At 35.1% G+C, this 24,737-nt stretch overlaps 2 protein-coding genes and 1 non-coding gene across 4 annotated transcripts; 1 reads left to right on the top strand and 2 right to left on the bottom strand.

The window, feature by feature from the left end:
- Positions 1-8,414: 8,414 nt before the first annotated feature.
- LOC130997435 (protein CHLOROPLAST J-LIKE DOMAIN 1, chloroplastic) lies at positions 8,415-13,600 on the bottom strand. 2 transcript variants are annotated; one of them, XM_057922760.1, is made up of 10 exons: positions 13,429-13,600; positions 13,234-13,333; positions 12,992-13,096; positions 12,804-12,881; positions 11,929-11,984; positions 11,471-11,528; positions 10,569-10,694; positions 10,338-10,433; positions 10,065-10,136; positions 8,415-8,824 (listed from the first exon to the last, which is right to left on the bottom strand). In XM_057922760.1, exons 1-10 carry the CDS (start codon positions 13,527-13,529, stop codon positions 8,762-8,764), a joined length of 855 nt encoding a protein of 284 aa, XP_057778743.1. In that variant the 5' UTR covers positions 13,530-13,600; the 3' UTR covers positions 8,415-8,761. The 2 variants fall into 2 exon arrangements, with proteins under 2 accessions (XP_057778743.1, XP_057778742.1); XM_057922759.1 differs by having other exon boundaries at positions 8,415-10,433; positions 13,429-13,597.
- A 60-nt stretch (positions 13,601-13,660) lies between these two features.
- On the top strand, positions 13,661-13,733 carry TRNAR-CCG (transfer RNA arginine (anticodon CCG)). The gene has a single exon. It is a non-coding gene; the product is annotated as a tRNA-Arg (tRNA).
- A 1,612-nt stretch (positions 13,734-15,345) lies between these two features.
- LOC130997427 (cucurbitadienol 11-hydroxylase-like) lies at positions 15,346-17,559 on the bottom strand. The gene is made up of 7 exons (XM_057922742.1): positions 16,952-17,559; positions 16,486-16,881; positions 16,320-16,415; positions 16,170-16,248; positions 15,976-16,082; positions 15,760-15,887; positions 15,346-15,635 (listed from the first exon to the last, which is right to left on the bottom strand). Exons 1-7 carry the CDS (start codon positions 17,480-17,482, stop codon positions 15,533-15,535), a joined length of 1,440 nt encoding a protein of 479 aa, XP_057778725.1. The 5' UTR covers positions 17,483-17,559; the 3' UTR covers positions 15,346-15,532.
- Positions 17,560-24,737: the final 7,178 nt, after the last annotated feature.

Genomic DNA, 24,737 nt, shown 5'->3' with positions numbered 1-24,737 from the left:
TACAGACTAAATTTTTTTGTGCAAAATTGATGACATGACATGCTGTTAAAATACTAGCAAATACATGATTTTTTTAAAAGAGAATTTACACATCAATTAAGCGTTAGAAATTTAATTCGGTGATATAAATTAATTTTTTTAAAAGATCAAGTATAAAATTGATATTTTGTAAAGATTGGAATAAATTTGAAAAAAATTATGAAAAGTCAGGATATAAATTACTATTAACCCTATTATTCAATGTTATATAATACAAATAAATTAGTTGTTGTGTAGAAATAAGGGAATAAGTTGCCTTATAAAAAATCTTACTATGTATAAAAACATAACAGTGTGCAAATAAATTCAATTAGAATAGTAAAATTAGAAAGGTCAAATCGCATGAAAATACCTCACTTTATATCAAAATCTGGTTTTTTGACAATCTTTTTAATTGTAGCAAAAATTTCAACGAGCTTTCAATTTGTTGCAATGTCCGTCCGGGGAAAATTTCCGGCCAAATTAAATCTGAGTTGGCAGCCGGAATGCCAAATCACACCCCACCTCCCCCTCCCACGTCACCCTCTCTCTCTTCCCCCCCTGTCACCCTCTCTCTCTCTTCCCCATCCCCCTTCCCAATTCCCCCTCTCTCTGTCGGCTCTCACCCTCTCTCTCACTTCCTCCACCGCTGCCACAACCGACCAGATCTGCCACAACCGCCGCCACTACCACCACACAGTCGGCTCTCTCACCTCCGTCGGACGCTTCCCCTTCCCCCATCTCCCACCGCCGCCACTTCCTCTCCCCCCCCTCTCTCTCTCCTCCACTCAATTCCCGGCTCCGATTTTCAGAAGACGACTCAAACCGAAGAACGACGTCGAGCGGTGGGAGGTCCCAGAAAATGCCTCAGCGAAGAGAACTAGGGCGCCACTACTTGAAATTTGATATATGAAATTTGGTATCTAAAATTTGGTGAGAGAGAGAGAGAAAAGGAATCGAGCGGCGGTGGCGAGTTCGCCTCAGCCAAGAGATCCCCTCTCTCTCACTTCTTCCACCGCCCTCGCTGCGTACACTCCGCCGTCGGAAAACCTCGTGCGGTGGTGGTCCCAGAAAAGGTCGGTCCTCGCTCGCCGGCAGTGGGGATGGGGGAAGGGGAAGCAAGTAGACAGAGGTCCCAGAAAAGGGGATCTAGGATTTCGTAGGAGGAATGGGGATGAAGTATGCGGTGGTTTTGGGTGTTTGTCGTTGAGTCAGAGAGAGAGAGAGAGGTCGGGAGAGGGAAGCAATGGAGGTTGGCTTCACCCGACCACTGTTGTCGCCGAATTTTAGATTGCCGCGGCGAGAGAGGTTGTGTCTGGGCGAGGAGTTCTTACTGTGTGTGTGTGTGCTGTGAGATGGTGAGATGTGGAGAGAGATGAGGCGGAGGAAGATGGTGGCGGTGGTTGCTGCCGCCGAAAAGATGGGGTGCTTTGGGTGTCTTGTGTCTGTGAGAGAGACACAGTGGTTGCTGCCGCCGATAAGGCGCAGATCTGGGCAGTTGTGGCGGCGGTGGAGAAAGTGAGAGAGAGGGGGAGAGGGTGAAGGGGGATGGGGGAAGAGAGAGAGGGGGTGACGTCGGAGGGGTAGGGGGGTGTGATTTGGCATTTCTGATGCCACGTTGGTATTTCGGCTGCCAACTCAGATTTAATTTGGCCGAAAATTTTCCACGGACGGACATTGCAATAAGTTGAAAGCTCGTTGAAATTTTTGCTACAATTAAAAAAATTGTTAAAAAACTAAATTTTGGTATAAAGTGAGGTATTTTCATGTAATTTGCCCAATTATAAATGTGAAAACATCGTGTTCTATATCTATACTATATTAAAACAGCAGTTTTCAATTAGAAATTGATTTCAAATCAATTTGAAAATTGAATGGCGATTTTGTAGTTAAGACAAAATTGAAGATTTATTTATAAACTCTATTTATTCTTTTCATTTTCTTTTCTTTAACTTCTTATTTTTTTGTTTTATTTATTTCTAAAATTATGAAATTCGATTAATTATAAAATATTCAATATGCCTATCAAATTAAAGATCACGATAAGAGCTTTAATTTGATATAGTTTATGTAAATATAAGATTTAAAATGTAAAAATTATATTAGTTTAAATATTAAAATTTTAAAATTTTCTCTCTCCTCTCTCATCTTTTTTTTACTAAATCTATTCTTTAATTCATTTTTCATTATTTTTTAATTTTGTAAACTTTTTTTTTACGATTCATAATTTAAAATAAAATATTTAAGTCAACTAACTCACATTTCTAACAAACGTTTATTTACAGTTCTAGAATCTATAAAAAGGGTTTTATTTTCTTTTTCTTTATCTTTTTATTTCTTTGTTTGTTCCTTTCAAAATTTTTGAAATTCATTTAATTATAAAATATTTAATATGCATATTAAATTAAAGATTGTGATAAGAACTTTAATTTGATATATTTTATTTATAATATAAAATTTATATTTATTTAAAAATTAAAATTTTTAAAAATTATCTCTCCTCTCATTTTTTTTTAATAATTTTTTAATTGTTTAAATTTTTAATTTTTTAACTTATTTTTTTATTTACATAATATCAATTTTTTTTATTATTGTGGATTCTTTTTTTTTTCAATATTCAATAAAATATATTTAATTAGTTAAAGTTAATTTTTTTAATTATATGTATAAATGTGATATTGAGTTGTTATCAATTTTATATAAATTTAGAAATATAAAAATATTTCCCGTGCATTGCACGGGGTGCAAATGCTAGTAAACAAGTAAAACGTGAGTAACTCTTTTAAAAAGTAGGGGTGATATTATAAATTACTGATTGATGTCTATTATTTGAAATACGAGTTAAAACATATTTTACGGATGGTTACTATTTTTATGAAAAACCCATTGTGAAGTGTATAACTTTTCAAGTTCTTTTTTTTTTTTTCTATTTTTTTGTTCGAAACATTTTTTTATTATTATTTTGTGTAACTTTATTATGAATAAACTGTGCAATATGCATCTTACAAAAAAAAAATCGAAAAGATTTTTAATTTGAGACATGATACGCAAAAGTTAAAATTTAAAATAAATAAATTATATTCATTTAAAGTTTCAAAATATAAATAACTAATGTTACTGATTTATTTTTTAATCTTTAGACTTCAGACGTGTTTTAACTCTTTCTATTTTTTAAAGTAAAAAAAAAAAGAACTTTTTATTTTATTTTTTTCATTTATTTCTTTTTTTATTATTTACATTTCATTTTTCAAAGTATAAGCGCATTCCTCTTTTTTGTGTTAAAATATTATTAGTAGAAAACGATATCATTATTAAAAATAAATAAAAAAGATAATTGCCAATAAATTCAAAACATTTTAAGAAATTTGAAAATTGTACTCGAATTTTTTTCTCCTTAGAATACATGATTTTTCATTTTTTTCGAATTTCGGTCATCGACTTTCCCCAATTCTAATTTGACGTGACCATAAAAAAATGACACATTGGACATATCCGACGCAACAACCGACGAAATGAAATGGTTAATTGTCTGTAAATCCAAAATATATTCAAGAATTTGAGAATTGCGCGCAATTGAACTTTTTCCCCCTTGGAATACATAATTCCTCTTTTTTTTTCTTTCTAATTTTGTTCGGATCATTGATTTTTTCAATTTTAATTTGACGTGGTTATCGAAGATGACGCGCTGGACACATATGATGATCAAATAAAACGACTTTCGTCCCACTTAAAAGGTCGTTTAATAATAGTGCTTTTGCTGGAAAAAAATTGAAAGAAGAGAGAAAATTTGAAGGTAAAAAACTTTTCTTTTATATTACTATATATAAATTTGATATTAAGATACATGTGGTCATTATTTACGAGCGCATATCAATTTAGAAGATGACAATAAAATCTTAACTCATTAATTTATAGTCATGATTTTATCACTTCACGGACTAATAAGTCACTTATAAGCAAATCTATATAATCATCAAAAATAAAAGAGGAGTTTTTTCAATTCATTGTTTTCCTCTCTCTTTTTTCTCACTTATGCCTTCAAATTTTTTAATATTTTAATTCTTTTTCTAAATATGGTTGAATTTGATTTATAAAAAAATATTTAATATGCATCTTAAATTTAATATAATATAAAAATCATCAAAAATAAATTTAAAACAAATAAATTATGAAAATTTAAAATATTTTATATTCTCTCTCTTCATTAAAATTTTATAACTTTTTATTCATGTTTATGGAAATAATATTTATTTATTTATCATGATGCGTAGTAGTAATAGTAATAATAATAATAATAATAATAATAATAATAATAATAATAATAATAATAATAATAATTTTCATTATTCAATAATTTTAAAATTTATTCAATTACTATAATTATTATTACACTTTATACAAAGTTAAAAATTTACATTTTCAAATTCAGTATTTTATTGAGTAATTGATGTGGAGTATATTATATTTATTTATTTAAATATATCTTTTAATTTCGATGTTCGTCGTGCATCGCACGGATAGACGTTCTAATGTAAATAATTGATACTACCTCTCTGTTTAAATGGACAAATTACGTAAATGTCCCATTAGGACATAAATAAATAAATAAAGATGACAAAATTGATTAGTTATGCTTGTCAAATGCGACCCACAAAAGGTGTGTATATCGACGGTCAAGATTTGATGTGATGACGGAAAGGGGATAGCAAATCTGGATGAGTATCTAAATTCTACTCCATCAAGACGTAAGATGATGAGGCTGCCACGACTCTTGGAGAATTCCAGCCCACCAATTAGATCAAATGAAATCAAATTAGCCAACTTATATATTATTGAAAATCCATTTGGTGGCTCGTCATTCAATTTATTTCTTCTTTGATTTACAAATTATTGCATATGTATGACCTTTAAAAGAAAAGGAAAAAAAAAACCCTCAAATAATCAGATGCGTTGGCTAGTCAATTACAACTTCGCAAGACAGTATTTCATGCATATATGTGTTAGAATTGATATCCTAGCTACAATGACCGGATCGAGCTATACTTGTTGATAACATGATATTGCAATATTGTTGGGTCTCGGAGGGTCACTGAACTGATGTATGGGGAATACATCAGTAGGCTATTTTAAAATAAAACTTTTTTCGATGACTAAAGTCAGTAGAGTGTTGTGATCAGTGAGAAACAAGATCAATTGAAACAAAGTGTAAACTGATACTGAAATTGTTTCAGTGGATAACTTCAGTATGAAGAACAAGTCGACAAACTGATAGTTCAGTTCAGGCTTCAGTCTAATCAGTTGAAAATCAGAGTAAGTGTTATAAATCTTACTGACTATTCAAAGGTTTGTCAGTTAGACTGATAACACTTGGTGCGCGGAAACGATATTAAGGAAATAGCCTTTAGTGAATCAAATTGTCAATTTTAAGGTTTCCCTTTTCAAATTAACAGTTTCAGTGTATAAGTTTTGTGCACAGATAGAATAAAAATACTGAAAGCAGTAAATGACACAGATTTTTGACGTGGTTCGGAAAAATCCTTTCCTACGTCCACGGTCAGTAGATCACACTGACAATCGATTGCGCTTGTGCTTACGGGTGCACAACAAACCTATCAATTGAAACAACTGTTTCAGTACCAACAAGCTGGGTTGGATTTCTCGTCTCTTTTCTCAATCTCGCAGATACGCTAAGACTTCACTCGTCTTGCTTGCGGGAGCTGAGAACTCTTTGAATTTAGACAACCATCTAGAACTCTAACACTCAAACGCTCTTTTCGCTCGGTTGAAAAGGGGTTTAAAAATCTTCCAACTAGGATTACCGAGAACATGCTCTCAAGTAATCAAGAACTAGGCTAAGAATGTATGAATATGATTGCCTAGACACTTCTAAGAGAGTGTTTATAAATCAGGTCAACTGATTTTTACAACAAGGTTTACTCTCTTCTTCGATTCAAGTTTGATTGCTAAGTAAGTAGCTGACTCAATATTTTAGCAGAGCTTCAGCATAAGTCTTTGAATCGGTGAGGTTGAAGGTTGTTCCTTGAGCTCTATTTATAGGCGGAGGATGAAGAATAGATCCGTTGGAGGAGATCCTTCTTCAAATACTGCTGTTGACGCTTGATTTGATCTGTGCTCAGGGTCTTCGTCCTCTATCTCCATTTTCGCCGAAATGGGTAAGGTCTTCAGGCATGGGGAGATGGTGTTACAGTGTAAAGTAACACAGATGAAGTAACTCTACTCGGTGAAGGACGATTTGCCATATCCCAGCATTTAATGCACTGTCCTTTGCATTTAATGTGGCGTGTACCAGAAGATATCATTTGTCTTTATTCGTCTAAGTGATATGTACTTTAATGCATCTTCAGTCCGTCTTTTTGTAGCTTCAGTCCGTTGTATTCTTCTGATCCTTAAACAAGTCTTCAGAGAATGTTTCGACTAAAGATTGCTTCCTCATTCCAGTACTAGTCCTTCATTTATTGTTGCAATAACTTCAGGTGAGCTTCAGTTGGTCAGTACTTCAGTCCAAGTTCTTCAGTCAGGTCTTCATCAGTCTTCAGTCTTCAAAGTTTGCCGTTTCAGTCTAACTAGAAAATGAACTCTAACACTTGAGTTTGAAAAGAGTCCAGTCTAGAAGCAAAAGTCTAAGGGTTTTGGGATCATCAAACAAGGTTAGGATATTTCTTCTATTTTCCAACAAATATTGAAGAAAAGAAATAGAAATTAAGTACCAACGCATAATATTCAAAGCAATTTTGTTATACTCCCTCTATCAGAATAAAAGTAAATTATTTTCTTTTGGGTACAGAGATTAACAAATTGATTATTATATTCTAATTGAATGTGACATGTTATTAAATGACTTTTGATCTTAATTGCTTAATTAACAAATCTGCCAACAAAGATGGGGAAACTCTAAAACATGAAACATTGAAACAAACTATGAAACATTGAAACTCTGCCAACGAGTGTAATTCATGAAACAAAACAGGGCCATCGCCAACAGGAGTCCTAGGCCCCCAAAACCAAACACCCAAATTGCGACCCTAGGTCTAGATTTTCGGGGAACGCACGGTGAAGTCTGCCATCGCCGCTGATTCCAGCCCTCAAATTCTCCCTATTCTCTCTCTCTCTCTCTCTTGCCCAAACTAGAACAAACACACACCAACAGCGACGAGCGCCACCACCACTAGAACCCTAGCCCCAAAATTATCCTTCACACTCCTTGATTTCTGGCGACAACGACGACTCCTTGTCACTGTCGTGCTATAACTAACGACTCTTTCGATTTTCGACCACCATCAATCCCAACCTTCAAGCTTTCCCCTAAATCTGGAAACGACGACGACAGCGTGAAGGACGAGCGTTGCCGCAGTGAGGGGAAAGAAAAGAGAGAAAAATGAAATGAAGTGCGACTAAGGTTAGTTCCTCAATAGGACATATATGTTATATTAAGGGATGATTAAGACTTAACTTAATGGGCTTAATTAAGCCCAAATACTCCCTCTGTCCACGAAAAATGAAGCATAACTACTATATTTGACGTTCACAAAAAATAGGGCAATTTCCCTTTTAGTACATGGGCCCACCACTTTTCCTTATATTTTATTCTTACAAACACTTTTTAATTCAATCTCAACCACTCATTTCATATAATGGTAGGACCATTTCTCCACTAACCACTCATTTTATTAAAACCTGTGCCCAAAGAATGTGCCTCATTTTTTATGGACGGAGGGAGTAATGCTTTATTTTGAAAATGAACCACTTTTAGTGGGACAAACTAAAATAGAAAGATGATAAGTTTTAATGGGACGGAGAGAGTAATACATTAATACTCCTCCGCCCACAAACAGTGTGTGGTTGAGTGGAAGATACGAATTTTAATAAAATAGTTGAAAGATGTGATTTTAATGTTAAAAGGTCCACAAAGGATAGTATTAGACCCACTAAATTGTAAAAATAAAGGGTGAGTATTTGTAAATATTGAGTGTGAATGAGGTTTAGAATATAATAGCGGTTTCTAAAAAATGAAAACATTTAATCTTTATGAATGGACAAAAATAATAATAAATGCATAATCATTTGTGGACGGAGAGAGTAATACATATCACGAAGATACTTTTAGAGAGAATAAGAAGTTCCAACTTTATGTCACAAAAGACTCCCATTTGAAGAATCTAGATGGATCACGAAGATACTTTTAGAGAGAATAAGAAGTTCCAACTTTATGTCACAGAAGACTCCCATTTGAAGAATCTAGATGGATCTTTAATTTTTTGGGGTCAATTTTGACAGCAAATTCTCCAACAAAGCTACGATACAACAAAAAACAAGTCAAAAAGTTTATAAATCATATCACTGAATGCAGGTCCAATGCTATGACGTGCGCAGATGCATTATGAAATAGTACATGATTGAAGTATTACTTACTTTGGAATTTCAGACTACAAATAGCAATCGTTGTTTGAGAGAGGACAAAAAAGAGCTTAATTCAGTTATTATCATTTCCTATATTGTCTCTGAACATGTCTATTTTAACTTGATTTTCTCTAGGATTTATGGCCAAAAAAAACATCACTCTAGTTCCAAAATTTAAAATCCTATACAGAAAACTGAAATCTGTTGCTTTCCTCAATTGCTTGGCACTAATAACATTTGATCTTCACCTACCACAGAATTTGCTGCCCTAGTGAATGCCAATGGAAGCAAATCCATCAACCGCCAATCCGGAAAGAGTGGAAGCTCACCGGTAGTAGGAAGCTAGGATGTAGAGCATGAGCGCTGATGATGCAGTCACGAGCAATTCCTGAATGACCATAAACCGGTGATTGTAATTTTCTGAGTACAAGCATTAGTTATCATCTAAAGAGTAGAAAAAAGAATCCTACACTGTAATTATCTCAGGACACAATTGGAAACTCTCACAATCACTACAGCAAAGATCAGAGATTAAATCATGACTATCCTAACAGAATGCTTAATGCATTAGCTCCAAGTATGTACTCAGGTTCAGACTATATCTAAGAAAAATCATAAGATAATATCAGCCTCATTGTGCCTTCACATTATTGTAAGCCGGCATGACATAAAATGGGAAGTAAACAGATAAAGGCCAGAGCAAATGATCTAATGAAGAGTCACCATGCAAGACTTGCAAGGTGAGATGGATGCTAATTGTATTTAGTGTTACTATATAGATATATTCAGTTAATCTATTAAGTTTTCTAGAAAATGCTGAATAGTGTTAGTTCTATTTAATGGATTAGCTGGGCTCGAGCAAAAGTATGTTAATGGTGGACATTTTAAGCACATTAATCAGACATTATGACCAAAGCAGTCCATTATATTGTCTTTGAACTAAAATCTCAGTACAGAGAAATTCACCAACTTTCATCTAAGGTAAACACTCGCTAAAAAATCTGGAACACCGATCTGTTTGAGATGGGAATTATCAACCAGGAAGCACCAAAAAGAAGTTTCCGCAAGTAAGACTTAATATAGAACATCACAGTATGGCAGGTTTTTTTTTTTTTTTAATTAATAATTATTGTTTTTATAATTTAATAATGGAATTATCTACAATAGAGCATCTTATTGGTTACTACTTGCCAATTAGATTATCAGAATACTGTAATTTATATCAAGAATTGTTACTTGCTAAAAGATTAGATGTTGTTTTACATAAAGTATACCTTTATTAGCTAAAAACAAATTGCCTTGACATAAATCTAGCTGAAAACATTTCCCAAATGTATTGGTACAAAACTTAATCCTGATCTGCAATCAATGATAAGTTTAAATTTACTGGATCAGTCGAATGCCAAATTTCTTGCATGCATATGATCTATAGGTCGACTGCTCTGTAAAGCCACTTTCCAGTTCAGAATAGCAAATCCACAACGAATTGAAGATGCTTCTGATATAGTGCGTTTTAAAACATGGGACTAAGTGTCACTCTAACTCATTAAATATCACAACATTTTAAGAAGTGCAAAGAAATTCAATCACAAATACACTCATCATGATAACATGGGAGTGGCTATTACCTGGTTGTTGTACAAGAAAACAGGTACAAAGCCAGCTGCATATTCGATCACGTTTAGAACACCAGTGTAGCCCTGCATGTTTATAATAGAGATGTTATACAGTAAACTACACCACATGAAGACAATTGAAATTTTACCGATAAGAACAAAACTATGAAACTGAACAAGATTAATGTCGCCATGGAGAAACTCGCATGAGAAGACGTCAAGACTTTCAGCAACCCACTTAAACACCACATAATACATGATCAGAACTTGGATCATTCCACTTACCAGAGAGGCAAAAGCTAAACAGCCGAAAACCAGTGAAAGAGATCGGAGAAGCCTTTTACCCATTCTCAACATCCGCCCTTCATCCTCACCTTCTTCCTGCAGTAAAAATAAGTGTAGAGAGATCAATTATTGAAACTAATACTAACATTTACAGTTAGAAAAATAGAATATTTCTTGAAGAAAAAGCCAATAAAAATTGAAAAGAATCACCAATTTCTCATCATAACTTACGCTAAATGTTGGAGATGCAGAAGGTTCACTTGCTTTTAACTTCTCAAATATCCGATAGACAAAAACAAATGCCAAAAATTGCAAAGGTTTGTATTCAGCATTTCGCATGATAAATATCCAAGCTGTCTGCAGAATGAGCAAGGCATGATCTATGTTATTCACACTTTTCAAATGAAAGAAATACAATGACATTTCATATACTTGAGAGTAATGACCTTATATTGCACAGGAGTGCAGCACTTGACACTTTAGGTTTTTATCAATTCGACGCAATGAAAATCCTAAAGACAGTGTTAACTGTTAACGGAACTATAAAGCAACTATATTCTTCTTTGCCAAGGAGCCAATATCTCTACAGGCTTAGATGGCAATCTTGTAGACAAGCTATAATCTGAAAGGCAGTGTTAAAAGGATCTTATAAAGCAGCAATATTCTTCTTTGCCCAGGAATCAATATCTCTACAGGCTTAGATGGCAATCTCGTAGACAAGTTATAAACAAATGAACGGGACTCAGTTGCTTCATATTAATGCGCTTATGCTGACAATAGGATCCCATCACTTTATGATTTTGAGCTATACATTATTGAGCTCACATCTTCATATATGGAGCAGGGCTTCAAGTGGTATCTTAAGCATGTTAGGATTTATTTAGACTTAAATCCACTTTCTAAAAGTGATGACCAACTATTTCTCATCAACCTGCCTGAATACTGCCCCAACAAACAATGACAGTGTTAAGCATATAAGTTAGGGAGCCCTAACTTAACCCAAAATCATGGTCAGAGGTAACGGGTTGACCCCCTCTTATATACCATTGCACACTTTCATGTGGAATTGATGTGGGATATCGTAACAAATAGTACTAAGGGAAAAGGTGAATTGAAACAAATTTGCTACTTACAAAGAGAGCTGAAATTGCCATGTTGATTTGAATATCTTTGGTCTCAGATTTGGTAAACCTGAAAAATGTATCGCATAATCTTCACCCAGAGGCAGAAAAAAATCCCAAATAAAAGTAATTCACAAAGGGCTAAAAAGAAACAGCAGTCAAGAAATTCAGAGAAAACATCTAATCCAGACAAGGATATCGAAAGTAGCAGAAAACTGATTCAATCAATGGCATGAAACGCACATAGACAAGCCATACAAATCTCTAGACAAGTTTTATGCATCTTTTATAAACATGTGGACTGATATGAAGTTCAAATAACTGAAATTTGATTAGTGCTACATAGGTGATAGGTCATTAGAATAGCTATGCCTATCAGGATAATGAAGATATAGCAACATCAAAAGAGCTAACTTCATGGCAGCATTAATTTCCATAAGTACTCACTGGCAATTAATAGAAATACATACCTTGGTCCCCATGGAACAACTGGCAGCTTATCAGCATACTTTATATCTTTTGAAACCTGAGTCAAATAAACAGAAGAATGACGATTTCATGCAGATGCATTTTCATAGGACCGATAAATTTAGTGAGGGACTATTCTTGTGGTAATAAAAATAAATTATTATGATATAGAAGTACAAACATCTACCACCACAAAAACAAATATGGTGATGAAAAGATTATCTTATTGTAACCAGGCACACTTGAAGCACATTTGTTGTGTAAGTTAATGACTCAGCTAAAAAACAAAGAATCACTCTTTCCAAATGGATAAAGTCTGATTCTTTTAATGAAGAGTTGAAAAAAAAGGAGAGGATAATCTATTTTGACTCAGCCTTCAGCAACTGAGCAATTCATAAACTACCAAGAGGCTGAAGTAAATGATTATACAACAGGAGAGGAGAAACAGATCTACAAGAAGTACAAGAATGAAAAGAAACTTCATTGTTGTGGCAGTCAAAAGCTATTAGAAAGAATGTTGAATGGAAGAAACCCCGATGCTGTGGCAGTCAAAAGCTATTAGAAAGAATGTTGAATGGGAGAAGATTAAATTAAGAAATGAAAACAAATGCCAGTTATTATCAATGTAATATTGTTAAACTTTAAGATGTGTAATCTGTAATGTTCTCGATCTTCTTGGATTAGTTCACATTTTCAATCCAATGGAAGGGCAAAATTCATTACTTTAGCAGTTCCTTGTCATTTATTTTGCATTTCTTCCAGATATTAGAAAATATAACCACAAGTTCTTGACCATAGCAGTAATGAAGCTATTAATCTTTTAACCTAAATACATTCAATGCACTGATGAAACATTTCACAAAAAACCTTGACAAACCTTAAACGAACCAAATGTTTCACCATGCTTCCGTTTCTTCAACTGAGACATCATGATTTTGTCATACGCCTTTTCCAACTACGAAAAGCACATAAAAACAGCTATAATTACCAAACCTCAGCAAGATACAATGCTTTGAAGAGAAGCACACAAACCCAATATTCAAACTAGACCGTAATTAGTCATACTTGAGCTGCAGCAGCTTCATCACCTCTCTTCTCGGCATCCTTGCGCTTTTTCGAGTAAGCTGCCTTGACCATGTCAAATCCCTCAAGAGGGTTTACACCAAGAACCTACAAAAATTGGTGAAGTTAATTATTTGCAAAGCCATAGCTTCTACCGAGGCGCAAGCCATATTTCTTACATTTGGTAGCGAAAATCACTTTGAGGAGGAACGGTAAAATTTTAGAAAATTAAAACTACAATTGACCTCATATGGGTTCACATCGCTGTTTGAACCAGAACTTCCGGCGGCAGAAAATGCCGCGCAAATAAATCTTCTGCTGCTACGTGGCTGAAATGTGGAAAACCTGAAGAATCAAAACGCCAAACATTTCATATTGAAAAGACGATAAAGCTGCAGTCATAAGAACAATGAAAAATTATAAAAAAAAAAAATGATCACCTAAGAAATGTAGGGCGAAGCGGAAGCGCACGGGATTTGAGAAAACGACCATTGGGCAGAAATTTAGGGGTTTGGGGGCAGTGGATTATCGACAAGGCCATTGATTCAAGCGGACAACAGCAATCAATGGATCAGGAGATATCTGGTTAGGGTTTTTGTGGGTGGGTTTTGGCAGAGATGACTGATGCATCATTTTCAATATAATTATATACTGCAGCTTAGAAGTCATCTGGTTCGCGTGGCCTAATGGATAAGGCGCTCGCCTCCGGAGCGGGAGATTGTGGGTTCGAGTCCCATCGTGAACGATTTTCATTATTTTAATTTTTAAAGCTTCCAACTTTTTTTTTCCCGCATTTAATTTTTATCTTCCTCAATGAATTTCTTTCCCACGTTAATTTCATAACACATTGAGAAATAAGAATTACACTAACTATAACTAAATAATACTAATTCCTGAATATAGACGGTGAACCCCTTTTTTTTCTCCCACTCTCTAGTAAAAACAAAATAAAAAATAGTACAATGAAAGAACAATCTCTTTTTTCTCTCCTATTCTTTTTCTTTCTTTCTCCATTACATTTCTGCATTTTGTGACATACATTTCTGTATGCTACAAAGTGTTACTTTTTTATTGTATCGAATTTTTCCTATATTGTATACAATGCAATCAATTCTGTATGCTAACTACTTAATTATAGTATCATGTTTCATTTCATTTATAGTATCATGTTTCATTTCATTAGTATAAAAGTATTGATAATCCACGCCGGTGGTTTATTTTGAGAGCCTCATCTTTTTAATTATTATCCAACGGAACATAGCATTCCACCTTATTAATTTGAGAACCTCGTCTTCAGACTTAAACTTGTTTGCTCAAATACGGTTTAAATGATATATCAGTTATATTACTTCACATAAGAAGTAAAAAGAATGCCTGCAATTCAAACACACAAAATTTAACAAATGAGTTAAACATTTATTTTGGAAAATTCCCAACAGGGAAGCTCTGCAGAAATGCCAACATACAAATCACTTATTACTCCCTCCCACGAAAATTATGGTACTTAATTTTGCCATTTCTAGCGTTGATAAAAAATATGACATTTTCTTTTTAGGATATAGTTCCACATCTTTTCTTTATATTTTATCATTACAAATACTCTTTATTTACAAAAAAATATCATCATTAGCCCACATTTAACTTAATATCAATCATTTATTTCATACAATAGTGTAGGGGTGTTAATCCAAAACAGGAACCATTGAACCGGCGCAGAACCAAAACCGCAGTCAACGATTATGGAACCAGAATCGTAACCCCCTTCATTCGAATCGGAACCATCCGACTTTTTTTTTTTACTATATTTTGGAGTGTTGACTTGAAATTTATGAAATATATACAATATTGACCATTTTATTTAAGTTGTAAATAATTAAGATTTAGTATAAATTAGATGTGAGAATAGATATTGACCATTTTATTTAGGGTGTAAATGGTAGGAGTATAAATTAGATGTGGCATGAGAATCCACAATTCTATGTGGCATTTCTTCTATCCTTCATTTTTATCTATCTCAAATTCTTATCCTCACATATAATTTATGGAGTACTAAACTTAATCCTCATTCAACACCTAATCTAATACATACCAAAACTCAATCATTTACCATCTAAATAAAAAGATTAACATTGTGTACATTTATGAATTTGAAGCCAACACTAAAAAAAATGGTTCCTACAGTTTGGAGCGGTTCGGAACAGATGGTTGACAGTTCGAATCATAACTGTCTAACTTCTTTCATGATCCAGTTTCAATTCCAATTTTTTGAACTGTGGAACCGACAATTCCGGTCTGGTTCCAATCGGAACCGAAACTGTGAACACCTCTATAATAGTGGGATCTTTTTCTCAATTACATGAAAATCACCAATCATTTTATTAAAATATGTATCCACCAAAAATGTCATACTTTTGATGGACAAAGAGAGTACAAGATATGGAGCTCCTCATTACATAAACTCACAAACATTAAACAGACAGCACAACAACTTAAAATTTTTGTTTGATCAAACATACATACAATTATTTTAGCTAGTGACACACCCTAATCGCTTCTGTTTTGTTTCTCTGAGATATTGTAGTGAAATCCATCTGGGAATCTGATGATCGGAGACCGTACAATCTTCCCTCCCTTAACCAATTCCCATCTAAGAAAAAACAAAAGTTGATTCATGATCAGAAACCATGCTTTTTCTCATCAATCTTAAACAATTTTTCTGCGTTGAAAACATACGTACTTCCTTTTTGTTGATTGAGTATTGAGTTAAATACCTGTATTTTGTGACCAAAACATGCAGAAAAGTTGCAATAAGAACTTTGCTGTATTCTGCACCAGCACACTGCTTCATACCAGAACCAAATGGCATGAAACATTTAGCCACAACGCTCGGTTGGATCTCCTGCAATGGAGTTCAAAACCCTTTGAGGGAAAAGAAAAAAACAAAAAACAGAATCTTGAAATTTCTTTTTTGACAGAAGAATCTGAACCTTCCATCTCCATGGATTGAACTTGAGTGGATCTTCAAATTGGTTGGGGTTTAGATGTAGGCCAGCCGTAGCAATCATGATCACCCATCCTTGTGGAATTATGTATCCTATTATTGGTTCCATGACATATGAGCATCACTACTCTATTGATATAAGTATTTTTGAAAATATATAGTTTATGAGATGACTATTACCATTTACTGGGATATCTTTGAGAGCGCGACGAAAGAATCCTGGAGCTATATTCCCCAACCTCAAAACCTCATTGATCACCTACCAAATTTTGGTGGTTAGAAATGACACAGTTGCTTAGTATGTTTGGTAAGAAGAGAAAAACTACGTACCTGAAGTGTGAATGTCATTGATTTGTACTCGTCCCACGTGAGGCCACCAATGTGGTCTGAGTTATCCCTCTTCTTCAAGATGGCCTCATGCTCGGCCTGATGAAAAGCAAAATATATCAGATTAATTTGGAGATATGAAATAAATTATATAAATATTCTGACATACAGTCAATTCGTGGAGAACTAAGTGGTGATCAGCGAGAAGCTTGAATGCTAAAGCCAAGGTGGTGGAGACGGAGTCCGAAGTGACGAAGAGGAGGCCGAACATGAGCTGAACTATGAAGTCGTCGTTTATGAAGGCCTCGGTGCTCTTGTCTTCAATGATGTGGTCCAGGAGATCGCGGCGCCCGTGCCGCCTCTCCGCCTCCGCCAGCCTCTTTGTCACCACGTCCCTCATCATCTCCCTCACTTTCTTGTGAATCTGCAGACATTTGTGATGCGCAGTGCCGGGAATGTTGACAGGGAACGACATCAGCCCTTCAACCAGATCCCTAAACATGTCGCTTATCTTGGACGGCGCGTCCCCGCTGAAGATTTGGGCGGCGGCAAAGTCAATGGACATCTGTTGATCAACAAATTAATTAAAGAAATGATTGAGTTTTCAGTTAAGTTAGTTGGTGGAGAATATTTACCGTTACGGCTTGAGTTTTGAGTTCAACAGAATCGTGGGTGGCCCAGGTGGAGAGGACTCTGGTAGCCATGGCCTCCATTTGAGGGAGGAGGGTCCCCTTGAGCGCCTCGACTCCGAAGTGGTTGAGAGCCAAGTTCCTGGTGTACTTCCTAGAAGACTGGGAGGCCTGGTCGAAGACCTCCGCGAAGGTGTCCATGGACCACGTGTCGGCTAGCTTGCCGTCCTGGCGGAGGAGGAAATGGTTGAACTCGGCGTCGGCGGTGACGATGACGGGCCTCCCCGCCACGTTGGTTTTGAAGATGGGGCCGTATTTTTTCATTCTGGTCTTGATGAATGGAGGGAGGTCCAGGGACGCGCTGGGGAGGACCAGCTGGATCGTCTCTCCGATCAGAGGGAGCCCCATTGAGCCGGGAGGGAGCACGCCATTTCTGCATTTAGGGTTCCTCCATCTGTACAGCCAGTGGCTTGCGTAAATCGCCAGCACCGTACCTGCTAAAAATACAAATGCTGAGGAATCCAGTGTTTCCATCATGTCTTTTTTGCTATAAATAGGAAAAAAGGTATTACTACGAGTTTGATATAGTTAAGCTGTATGTGTGTGTGATGAATGAGGTTTTGAGTTGTGGTTGTGCATATATAAACAAGCTGTGTGGAGAATGGAGATGTTGACATTTGCAGGTTATACTATGTTTTGGAATCATCTAGCAGATTTGTTTGGTAAGAGAAAGACATAAAAGTGGATATAGTTTTGTCTAGGTTGATACTGAGTTAATGTTCTGTTATTTGTCCACTAACATTTGCCAATCAAAGAGATAACTGAGACAGAATGGATAAATAGTGGAGTAGTATTAATTAAGAAATTAATTAATGAGAATTTTGTCTACGAACAAAGAATGGGACTATCTCAATGTTTGAGCATATGGTGCACAAATTGTATAAAAAATTCAATATGTTCGATCAATTTTTTGTCCATTATACGAATTGAATGTTTTATTGGGAAGGAATGGTAGTTCAAGATTTATAAATACTAGTATTTGCATCCCGTGCAATGCACGGGATTTTTTATATTTTTTATATTTATATATAAATTAATACTAATTTAATTATCATACTCATGAATATAATAAAATTTAATTTTTAACTAAATATATTTTCCTAAAAAAAACTAAATATATTTGAATTTAATATTAAAAAATAAAAAAATAAAAAAGAATTTATAATTATAAAATTTGATATTATGAAAAGAAAAAAAATAAGTTAAAAAAATAAAAAATACTAATAAAAAAGAATTAAAAATATTTTTTTTTTCAAAAATATGACAGAGGAGAGAGAAATTTATAAGATTATAATATTTAAACAAATTTAATTTGTACATTTTAAATCAAATATTTTTACATAAAATATAATTAAAGCTCTTATCGTGATCTTTAATTTGATATGCATATTAAATATTTTATAATTAATTGAATTTCACAATTTTGGAAAGAAATTAAAACAACGAATCAGAAGTTAAAGAAATGGAAAATCTATTTATTATATGAAAACACAGTTTGTGGCAAAATTGTAATTAAAGAATCAATCAAAGGGTATTTATAAAAGGGTTAAGTACCAGATTCCTCCCTATCGATGGCGTTAATGTCCGTTAACGGACGTTAAAAGGTGGGGGGGGGGGGGAATTGGTGCGATAAAGCCACGTTGAGGTAGTGGGCAGCTCTCCCCCCTGATGGTAGGGGCTAAACGCGATAGGGACGCCATCGATAGGGGGGAATCTGGTACTTAAAAAAAAAATCAGGTGGGCCCCACTCATCTTTCTCTCTCTCTCTCTCCTTGATTTTCAGATCTGGCGCCTCACCGCCTCACACCCATCGACATCTCCGGCGAAGCCAATTGGCATAATCCTCCGCTGCTGCTCCTTCCGGCGAAGCCAATCGGCATCGGCTGCTCGTCGGAGAAGGAGAGAAACAGAAAATGGAGCTGCACTTCCACCCTCTACTGCTCCCCCCTTCTCCCGCCACTCCTCAATTTTCTCTCTCTAAATTCAGTCTGCGGAAGAAGCGGCGCCACCATTGGTGTCATCAAAGTGAATTATAAATTCGCCGGCTCCGACGCCAATCTCAGCACTCTCAATCTCAGCGCTCATGATGATGTCCGCCACCTCTCCATTCTCGTCGGCGTCGACCTACCCCTCAGAGGCACCAGTCGTAAGTGGGGGAAATGGGCTGCCAAGATACGGAATGAGCTCTCTCTCTGCAGATCTAGGTTTCTGTGGATTCTGCCGTCTTCATCGACAAAGCTCCTGCTGCCAAAATTTGGGGCAAAGGCGGGGGAGAGAGGGATGGTGGTGGAAACTGTTGGGTGTTGAACTTTTGGTTCCTGAACTTGTGGAGACGGAGGAAGACGTGGTGGTGGTGGTGGTGACGATGGTAGTGGAAGAGGCGACAGAAATGGAGGCCGGCCAACGGCCCTTCGCCGGAGGAGGAGCCGCGGTGGCAGAGCTTGAGAGAGGGAGAGACGGATCATAAAAACATTTTTGGGTTAAGTACCAGATTCCCCCCTATCGATGGCGACCCTATCGCGTTTAGCCCCCTACCGTCAGGGGCGAGAGCTGCCCACTACCTCAACGTGGGTTTATCGCACCAATTTTCCCCCCGCCTTTTAACGGACGTTAACGCCCGTTAAAAGGCTGGGGGAAAATTGGTACGATAAAGCCACGTTGAGGTAGTGGGCAGTTCTCCCCCCTGACGGTAGGGGGCTAAACGCGATAGGGACGCCATCGATAGGGGGGAAGCTGGTACTTAACCCTTTATAAAACTCAACAAATCTCATATCCCATATATTTTCTCTCTCCTCTCTCCACTATTTCATCATACGCATTCTTCAATTTTCTATTCTCTCTCTCTCTCTCATATTCTCTTTTTTATATTTTGATGATTTTTTTAAAAAATCAAATTTTATTTATAAAAAATATTCTATATATATATCTTAAATTAAAGATGAATGCAAGATTTTTGATTTGGTATCAAATAATTATTCAACTCTTTTATTAGTATTCTAATAAATTCTAATAATATAATTTATTTTCCTACTTATCAATGGAAGCTTTTCTAATAAGATGACATAGGTAATGAGCTAACTTAGAAAAAATTATGCATGATTAGCTTATGTTTTAAAACTATATATTGTGATGTGAAAACTCTTTTTTGATTGTTTCTTCGTTTCTTTTAATTTGAATAATGTGTTTATTCTATAATTTTAAGGAAGAAAATAAAGTTTTCCATCAAATAGATGGAAAATTAAAAATGATACTTTTCAAAATTATAAAATAAAATTAAGGATCTTTACTGAGTAATTGATGTAGATTATTTTATTTTTTAAGAAAAAATAATTTACATTTACTTATATTCTAACTATATTTAATATTTATTTTTTATTTATTTGATACATCATTTAATTTATTTATTTTTGATAAATTAACATGATTAAATAAAGAAATTTAAAGGCCGCGCCACAGGGGCTCGAACCCAAGACCTTCGGTTTTAGACATTAACCCCTAATCACTTAACCGATACACACGCTACATCGTTTAATTTTGATGTAAAACTATGTTCGCCGTGCATTGCACGGGCGAATGTACTAGTAAAAAGAACAATATAGTTAAAATATAAACCTTCAATTTTGTTATAATTACAAAATTGTCACTTAATTTTGAAATTGATTTCCAATTGGAAACTGCTTTTTTAATATAGTATAGACATCATTGGAAAGCCTATTGAATTTGGGTTTCCACCAAGGAAATTGTGTTGACATATTTTTGGAGCTTTTGATTATTTTACTATTCTCTCCGTCCCAATATTGATGGCCTATTTTCCTTTTTAGATTGTCCCATATATAATGGCACGTTTTCCTTTTAAACTATAATTAACATTTCATTAAAGTTTTTAATTAAATCCAATGAACCCTAAATTTTTCTCCCCTCCACCTAATTTTTATGTTTTTCGTCGATCTCTCTCTACTCTACCGCCTCTCTCTCTACTCCACCACCTCCACCCTCTATCCGCCTCTACCGACTCCACCGCGGTCACCCAGTAGGTCTCCATCCTCCACTGCCTCCATCCTCCACACAGTCATCATCGAGTATGCCTTGTCCACCTTCCACCACCCTTCATCGTCTTCTAAATTTTTCTTAGACACGTTCCATCTCATAGTTGCTCCAAAATATTTAACTGTTTTTAATGAACAATTATTTTCTTTAGTAGAATATCTTTTTCTCTTCAGTAAAAATTGTTTTCTTGAATATTCACCATTTCTCTCTCTAATTATTCTTAAATTTTACAATTTAAAATATTCAAATTTATCTGTTGAATATCTATGAATGTGATGACTAATTTATACCAACTTGTAAGAGATTGAAGTTTCGGCATGAGATTCTTTGCCTCATCAGCAAAGCAAACAATACGCATTCTCCAACACAAGGTCTCTTCAATATGAAAACATTGTCGTTATTATTCTATTTAGTTATATAACATTGCATCTATTTCTTTCAATCCATACATGATTTTTTTGCTCTTAACACTAAATGCTATCAGTGGAAATCGACGATGACTGAAATTTTCGACAAGACTGTTATCTATTCTTCAGCATTAACAGACAAAACTTCTTCTTGAACATTAAGATTTTTTCATTCTTGAAATATATTTGTTCTTTTAACCCATTTTTTATTTTCAAATATTAACAGAAAAACATTGGTGCGCTCCAACACAACAAGGTACAAAATTCTAACTATATAAAAATATATTTTTCATATCATTTATACACATTTTGATGAAAATTGATTTGCGAAGATGACTTCACGTCACATGATTCTAACGACGGGCTCCATATCTCATCTTTGAGAAGATCTACTCAGTAGCTTTGATTAAAATATTTCTTCATCAAAATTCTCAAAGCTAAAGTGGTAATTTCATTACTTAATTACATGGCTACTTTATTCTTTAATTTTTTTTTTTCTGTAGTTGCTTTATATGGTTGAGTTTTAAGATATTCATGGCATTTATTAGTAATGTAATCTTTTTTGTTTATATTAAATTTTAACTTGCTATTTTTTATTCACATATTGGTGGTGTCTCTATATATATATTTTTTTTATATAAAAAACCAAAATTTGACTATAATATATGGGTTTACAACCAATTAACCTTATTACAATAACTAGAAAACAACTCAACCTAATAAAAAAAAAAGAGAAAAGGAAACGATCTGAGTCCCTATTTGAGTTGGAAGCGAACGAATTCTTCTTCGAAATCATCCCTTGAATCATCTAACAATGTGTTCCATGGCAGAGAGTTCAAGTGTTGGAATTGTTCCACATTCTCTTTCTGTATACCTACCTCACATCTTCTTTGAATGTCAACGAAGTTGGGGCGACAACTCCAAAATAAAGCATTTAGACATGTCGGCGTCAGTCGAGAACCCCTTATCATCAAATTCTCCACCGCAGACGCATGTATAGCTAAACCATCTCCAACATATCCATCTTCCACACCTAATGGCGGCGTGTTACTCGTATATAGAGTCAGAGAAACTCGGGATGGGCTCAGCTGTTTCACAAAATGCTTCAACAAACGCAGCTACGCCGCGCAAACCATACTGGTCAAGCAAGTTATGTATATAGACGACTGCCTTTCCCTACTAGTACTTGTTTTCATCTCCAGGAAATGCATATAATTATTAGCATTCAACTCCAACTTTCGAATATTTGGAACACCAAACTCCAATTTAATATTTCTAAACCAGTAACATCCAATGGTTACGCACTCTAGTGATGGGCTACGAATTGTAATTACATCCTTCCCATTAGCCTTAAAGTGTCAATCCATAATCACCAATGTCTTGAGGCAAGGAAATTGAAGCCACAACTCAGACTTAATTACAGCCTTTGATAGAGTGATTGATTTAAGATTGGAAGAGGTTAGCGGTTTATTGAGATCAATTGCGACATGACGAACATATAATCTAGTTAGGGTTTCGGATTCAAGCACCTCACCTGGTAAAACAAACCCCGAAAATTCTCGACTTAATGTAAATAGTGAGATCAACAGCCCCCAATTTGATCGCTTTCAAAATCAATTCTCTAGCCAGATCAAGATCGTCTTCATACATTCGTAGAAGGAGAGTTTGGATGTTTAGGTTGATATCTTCATACCTTTGCAACGTCTTCCTCGCGTATTGCAGCAACCTATTTTGAAACTTGTGTTGATCAAAATTGAGGTTGTGGCGCGTGTGCTAGGCGCCGTACCAGAACTTGGAGATGAGAGTTGTTCGAGAAGCTTCCCTTTCATCCATAAAAGATTGAATGTGCTGTATAATATCTTCAGGAACTTCAAGATTGAATTTGGTGGATAATTTTTTCAGGAACTTCAAATTCGCTCACAGCCGCATCTGTTTCGTGATACTTATCCATGCCTCACCTCCAAATTTGAAGATTTGTTCTAGGGTTTCAAACAACCCTGGTGGTGTCTCTATTTAATTTTTAGTTACATTTCTGATTTGTTCATCTTTTTTATCTTTCGTTTGCAGATTATTGGAGACATCATTTCATCAAAAACTTTTGTTTTAGGCCCAAGAGTCAATACATATATAACAATCATGGTAAGTGAAAATATTATAGTCACATTATTTATTTTGCATGAGTTTGCACTCAAAGACAAAGTCAAATGAACTAATAATGTGCATTTGTGTATGACAATATCATTTTTTGTCTCCTCTACATTTGAATTGTCTCATTTCCTTTATATACATTTATTCTTAATCATTGTTTAAAAAGACTTCTATTTTTCTTAATGATGATATGCTAAGTTTTTTTTTTCTTTTCTAGATGCTTCGCTTACAAGTGATGCCTACTAATTAATCCATTATTTTTAGGGAAAAGGTACAGATTGACCCCTGAAGTAGTAGCCCCTATAGTGTATAATCCCTCTTACTCACTGTGTGTGCAACTAAACCCCTGAACTCCGAGAAAAGGGTGCAAATTCCCCCCTCTGACTTAACGCCGTTAAGTGTCCGTTAACGTTTGGGTTTAATTGCACCCTCTACTTTAGGGGTGGATCTGCACCTTAATATATATATATTTTTTAATTTCAGCAACCCACCTCCGGCATCAACTTAACCACCTCCGTACTCATCGATTCTGACTTGCACCTTATCAGCTCGCACGCGCTAAATCTCTTGGTTGTCGACTGCCCACCGCTTACATGCAGCAACGCCACCAGCTTCTTCACCGCCCCGCACAACAGCATCTCCTCCAACACCTTAACATTTTAGGCTTATCTTATGATATTAATTGTGTATATATTTATCTATATATTTAAATTTTATTTATTTATTTTTGAATAATTATTAAAACTCTAGATAATAATTATGATTTTATTTTTGGTTAATTTAATATTTGTAAATTTATTTTAAAAGAGAAAAAAGAATGGATCCGGGTCAGGACTCGAGACCTTGTGAATCTAATGGATCTGGACACGAATCTCGTTTTTTGGACCTAATGAATTTGGACCGGATCTTGACCTAAGTAAAAAAATACGGATATGAATTTGGACCAAGCAAGATTCGATCCAGGTCCACATCTGGAGTTGGTGATGCTGCTGCATGTCGGCGGTAAGCAGTTGACGATCAAGAGATTGAGCGCGTGCAAGTTGACAAAGTGTAAGTTGGTGCCGATGAGTACGGGGGACGGTTAAGTTGATGCCGGAGGTGGGTTACTGAAATTATAAAAAAAATAAAAT

Source organism: Salvia miltiorrhiza, chromosome 8 (genome assembly GCF_028751815.1).
Source record: "Salvia miltiorrhiza cultivar Shanhuang (shh) chromosome 8, IMPLAD_Smil_shh, whole genome shotgun sequence".
NCBI classification, from domain to species: domain Eukaryota; kingdom Viridiplantae; phylum Streptophyta; class Magnoliopsida; order Lamiales; family Lamiaceae; genus Salvia; species Salvia miltiorrhiza.
This window is presented reverse-complemented; position numbering and strand designations above follow the sequence as displayed.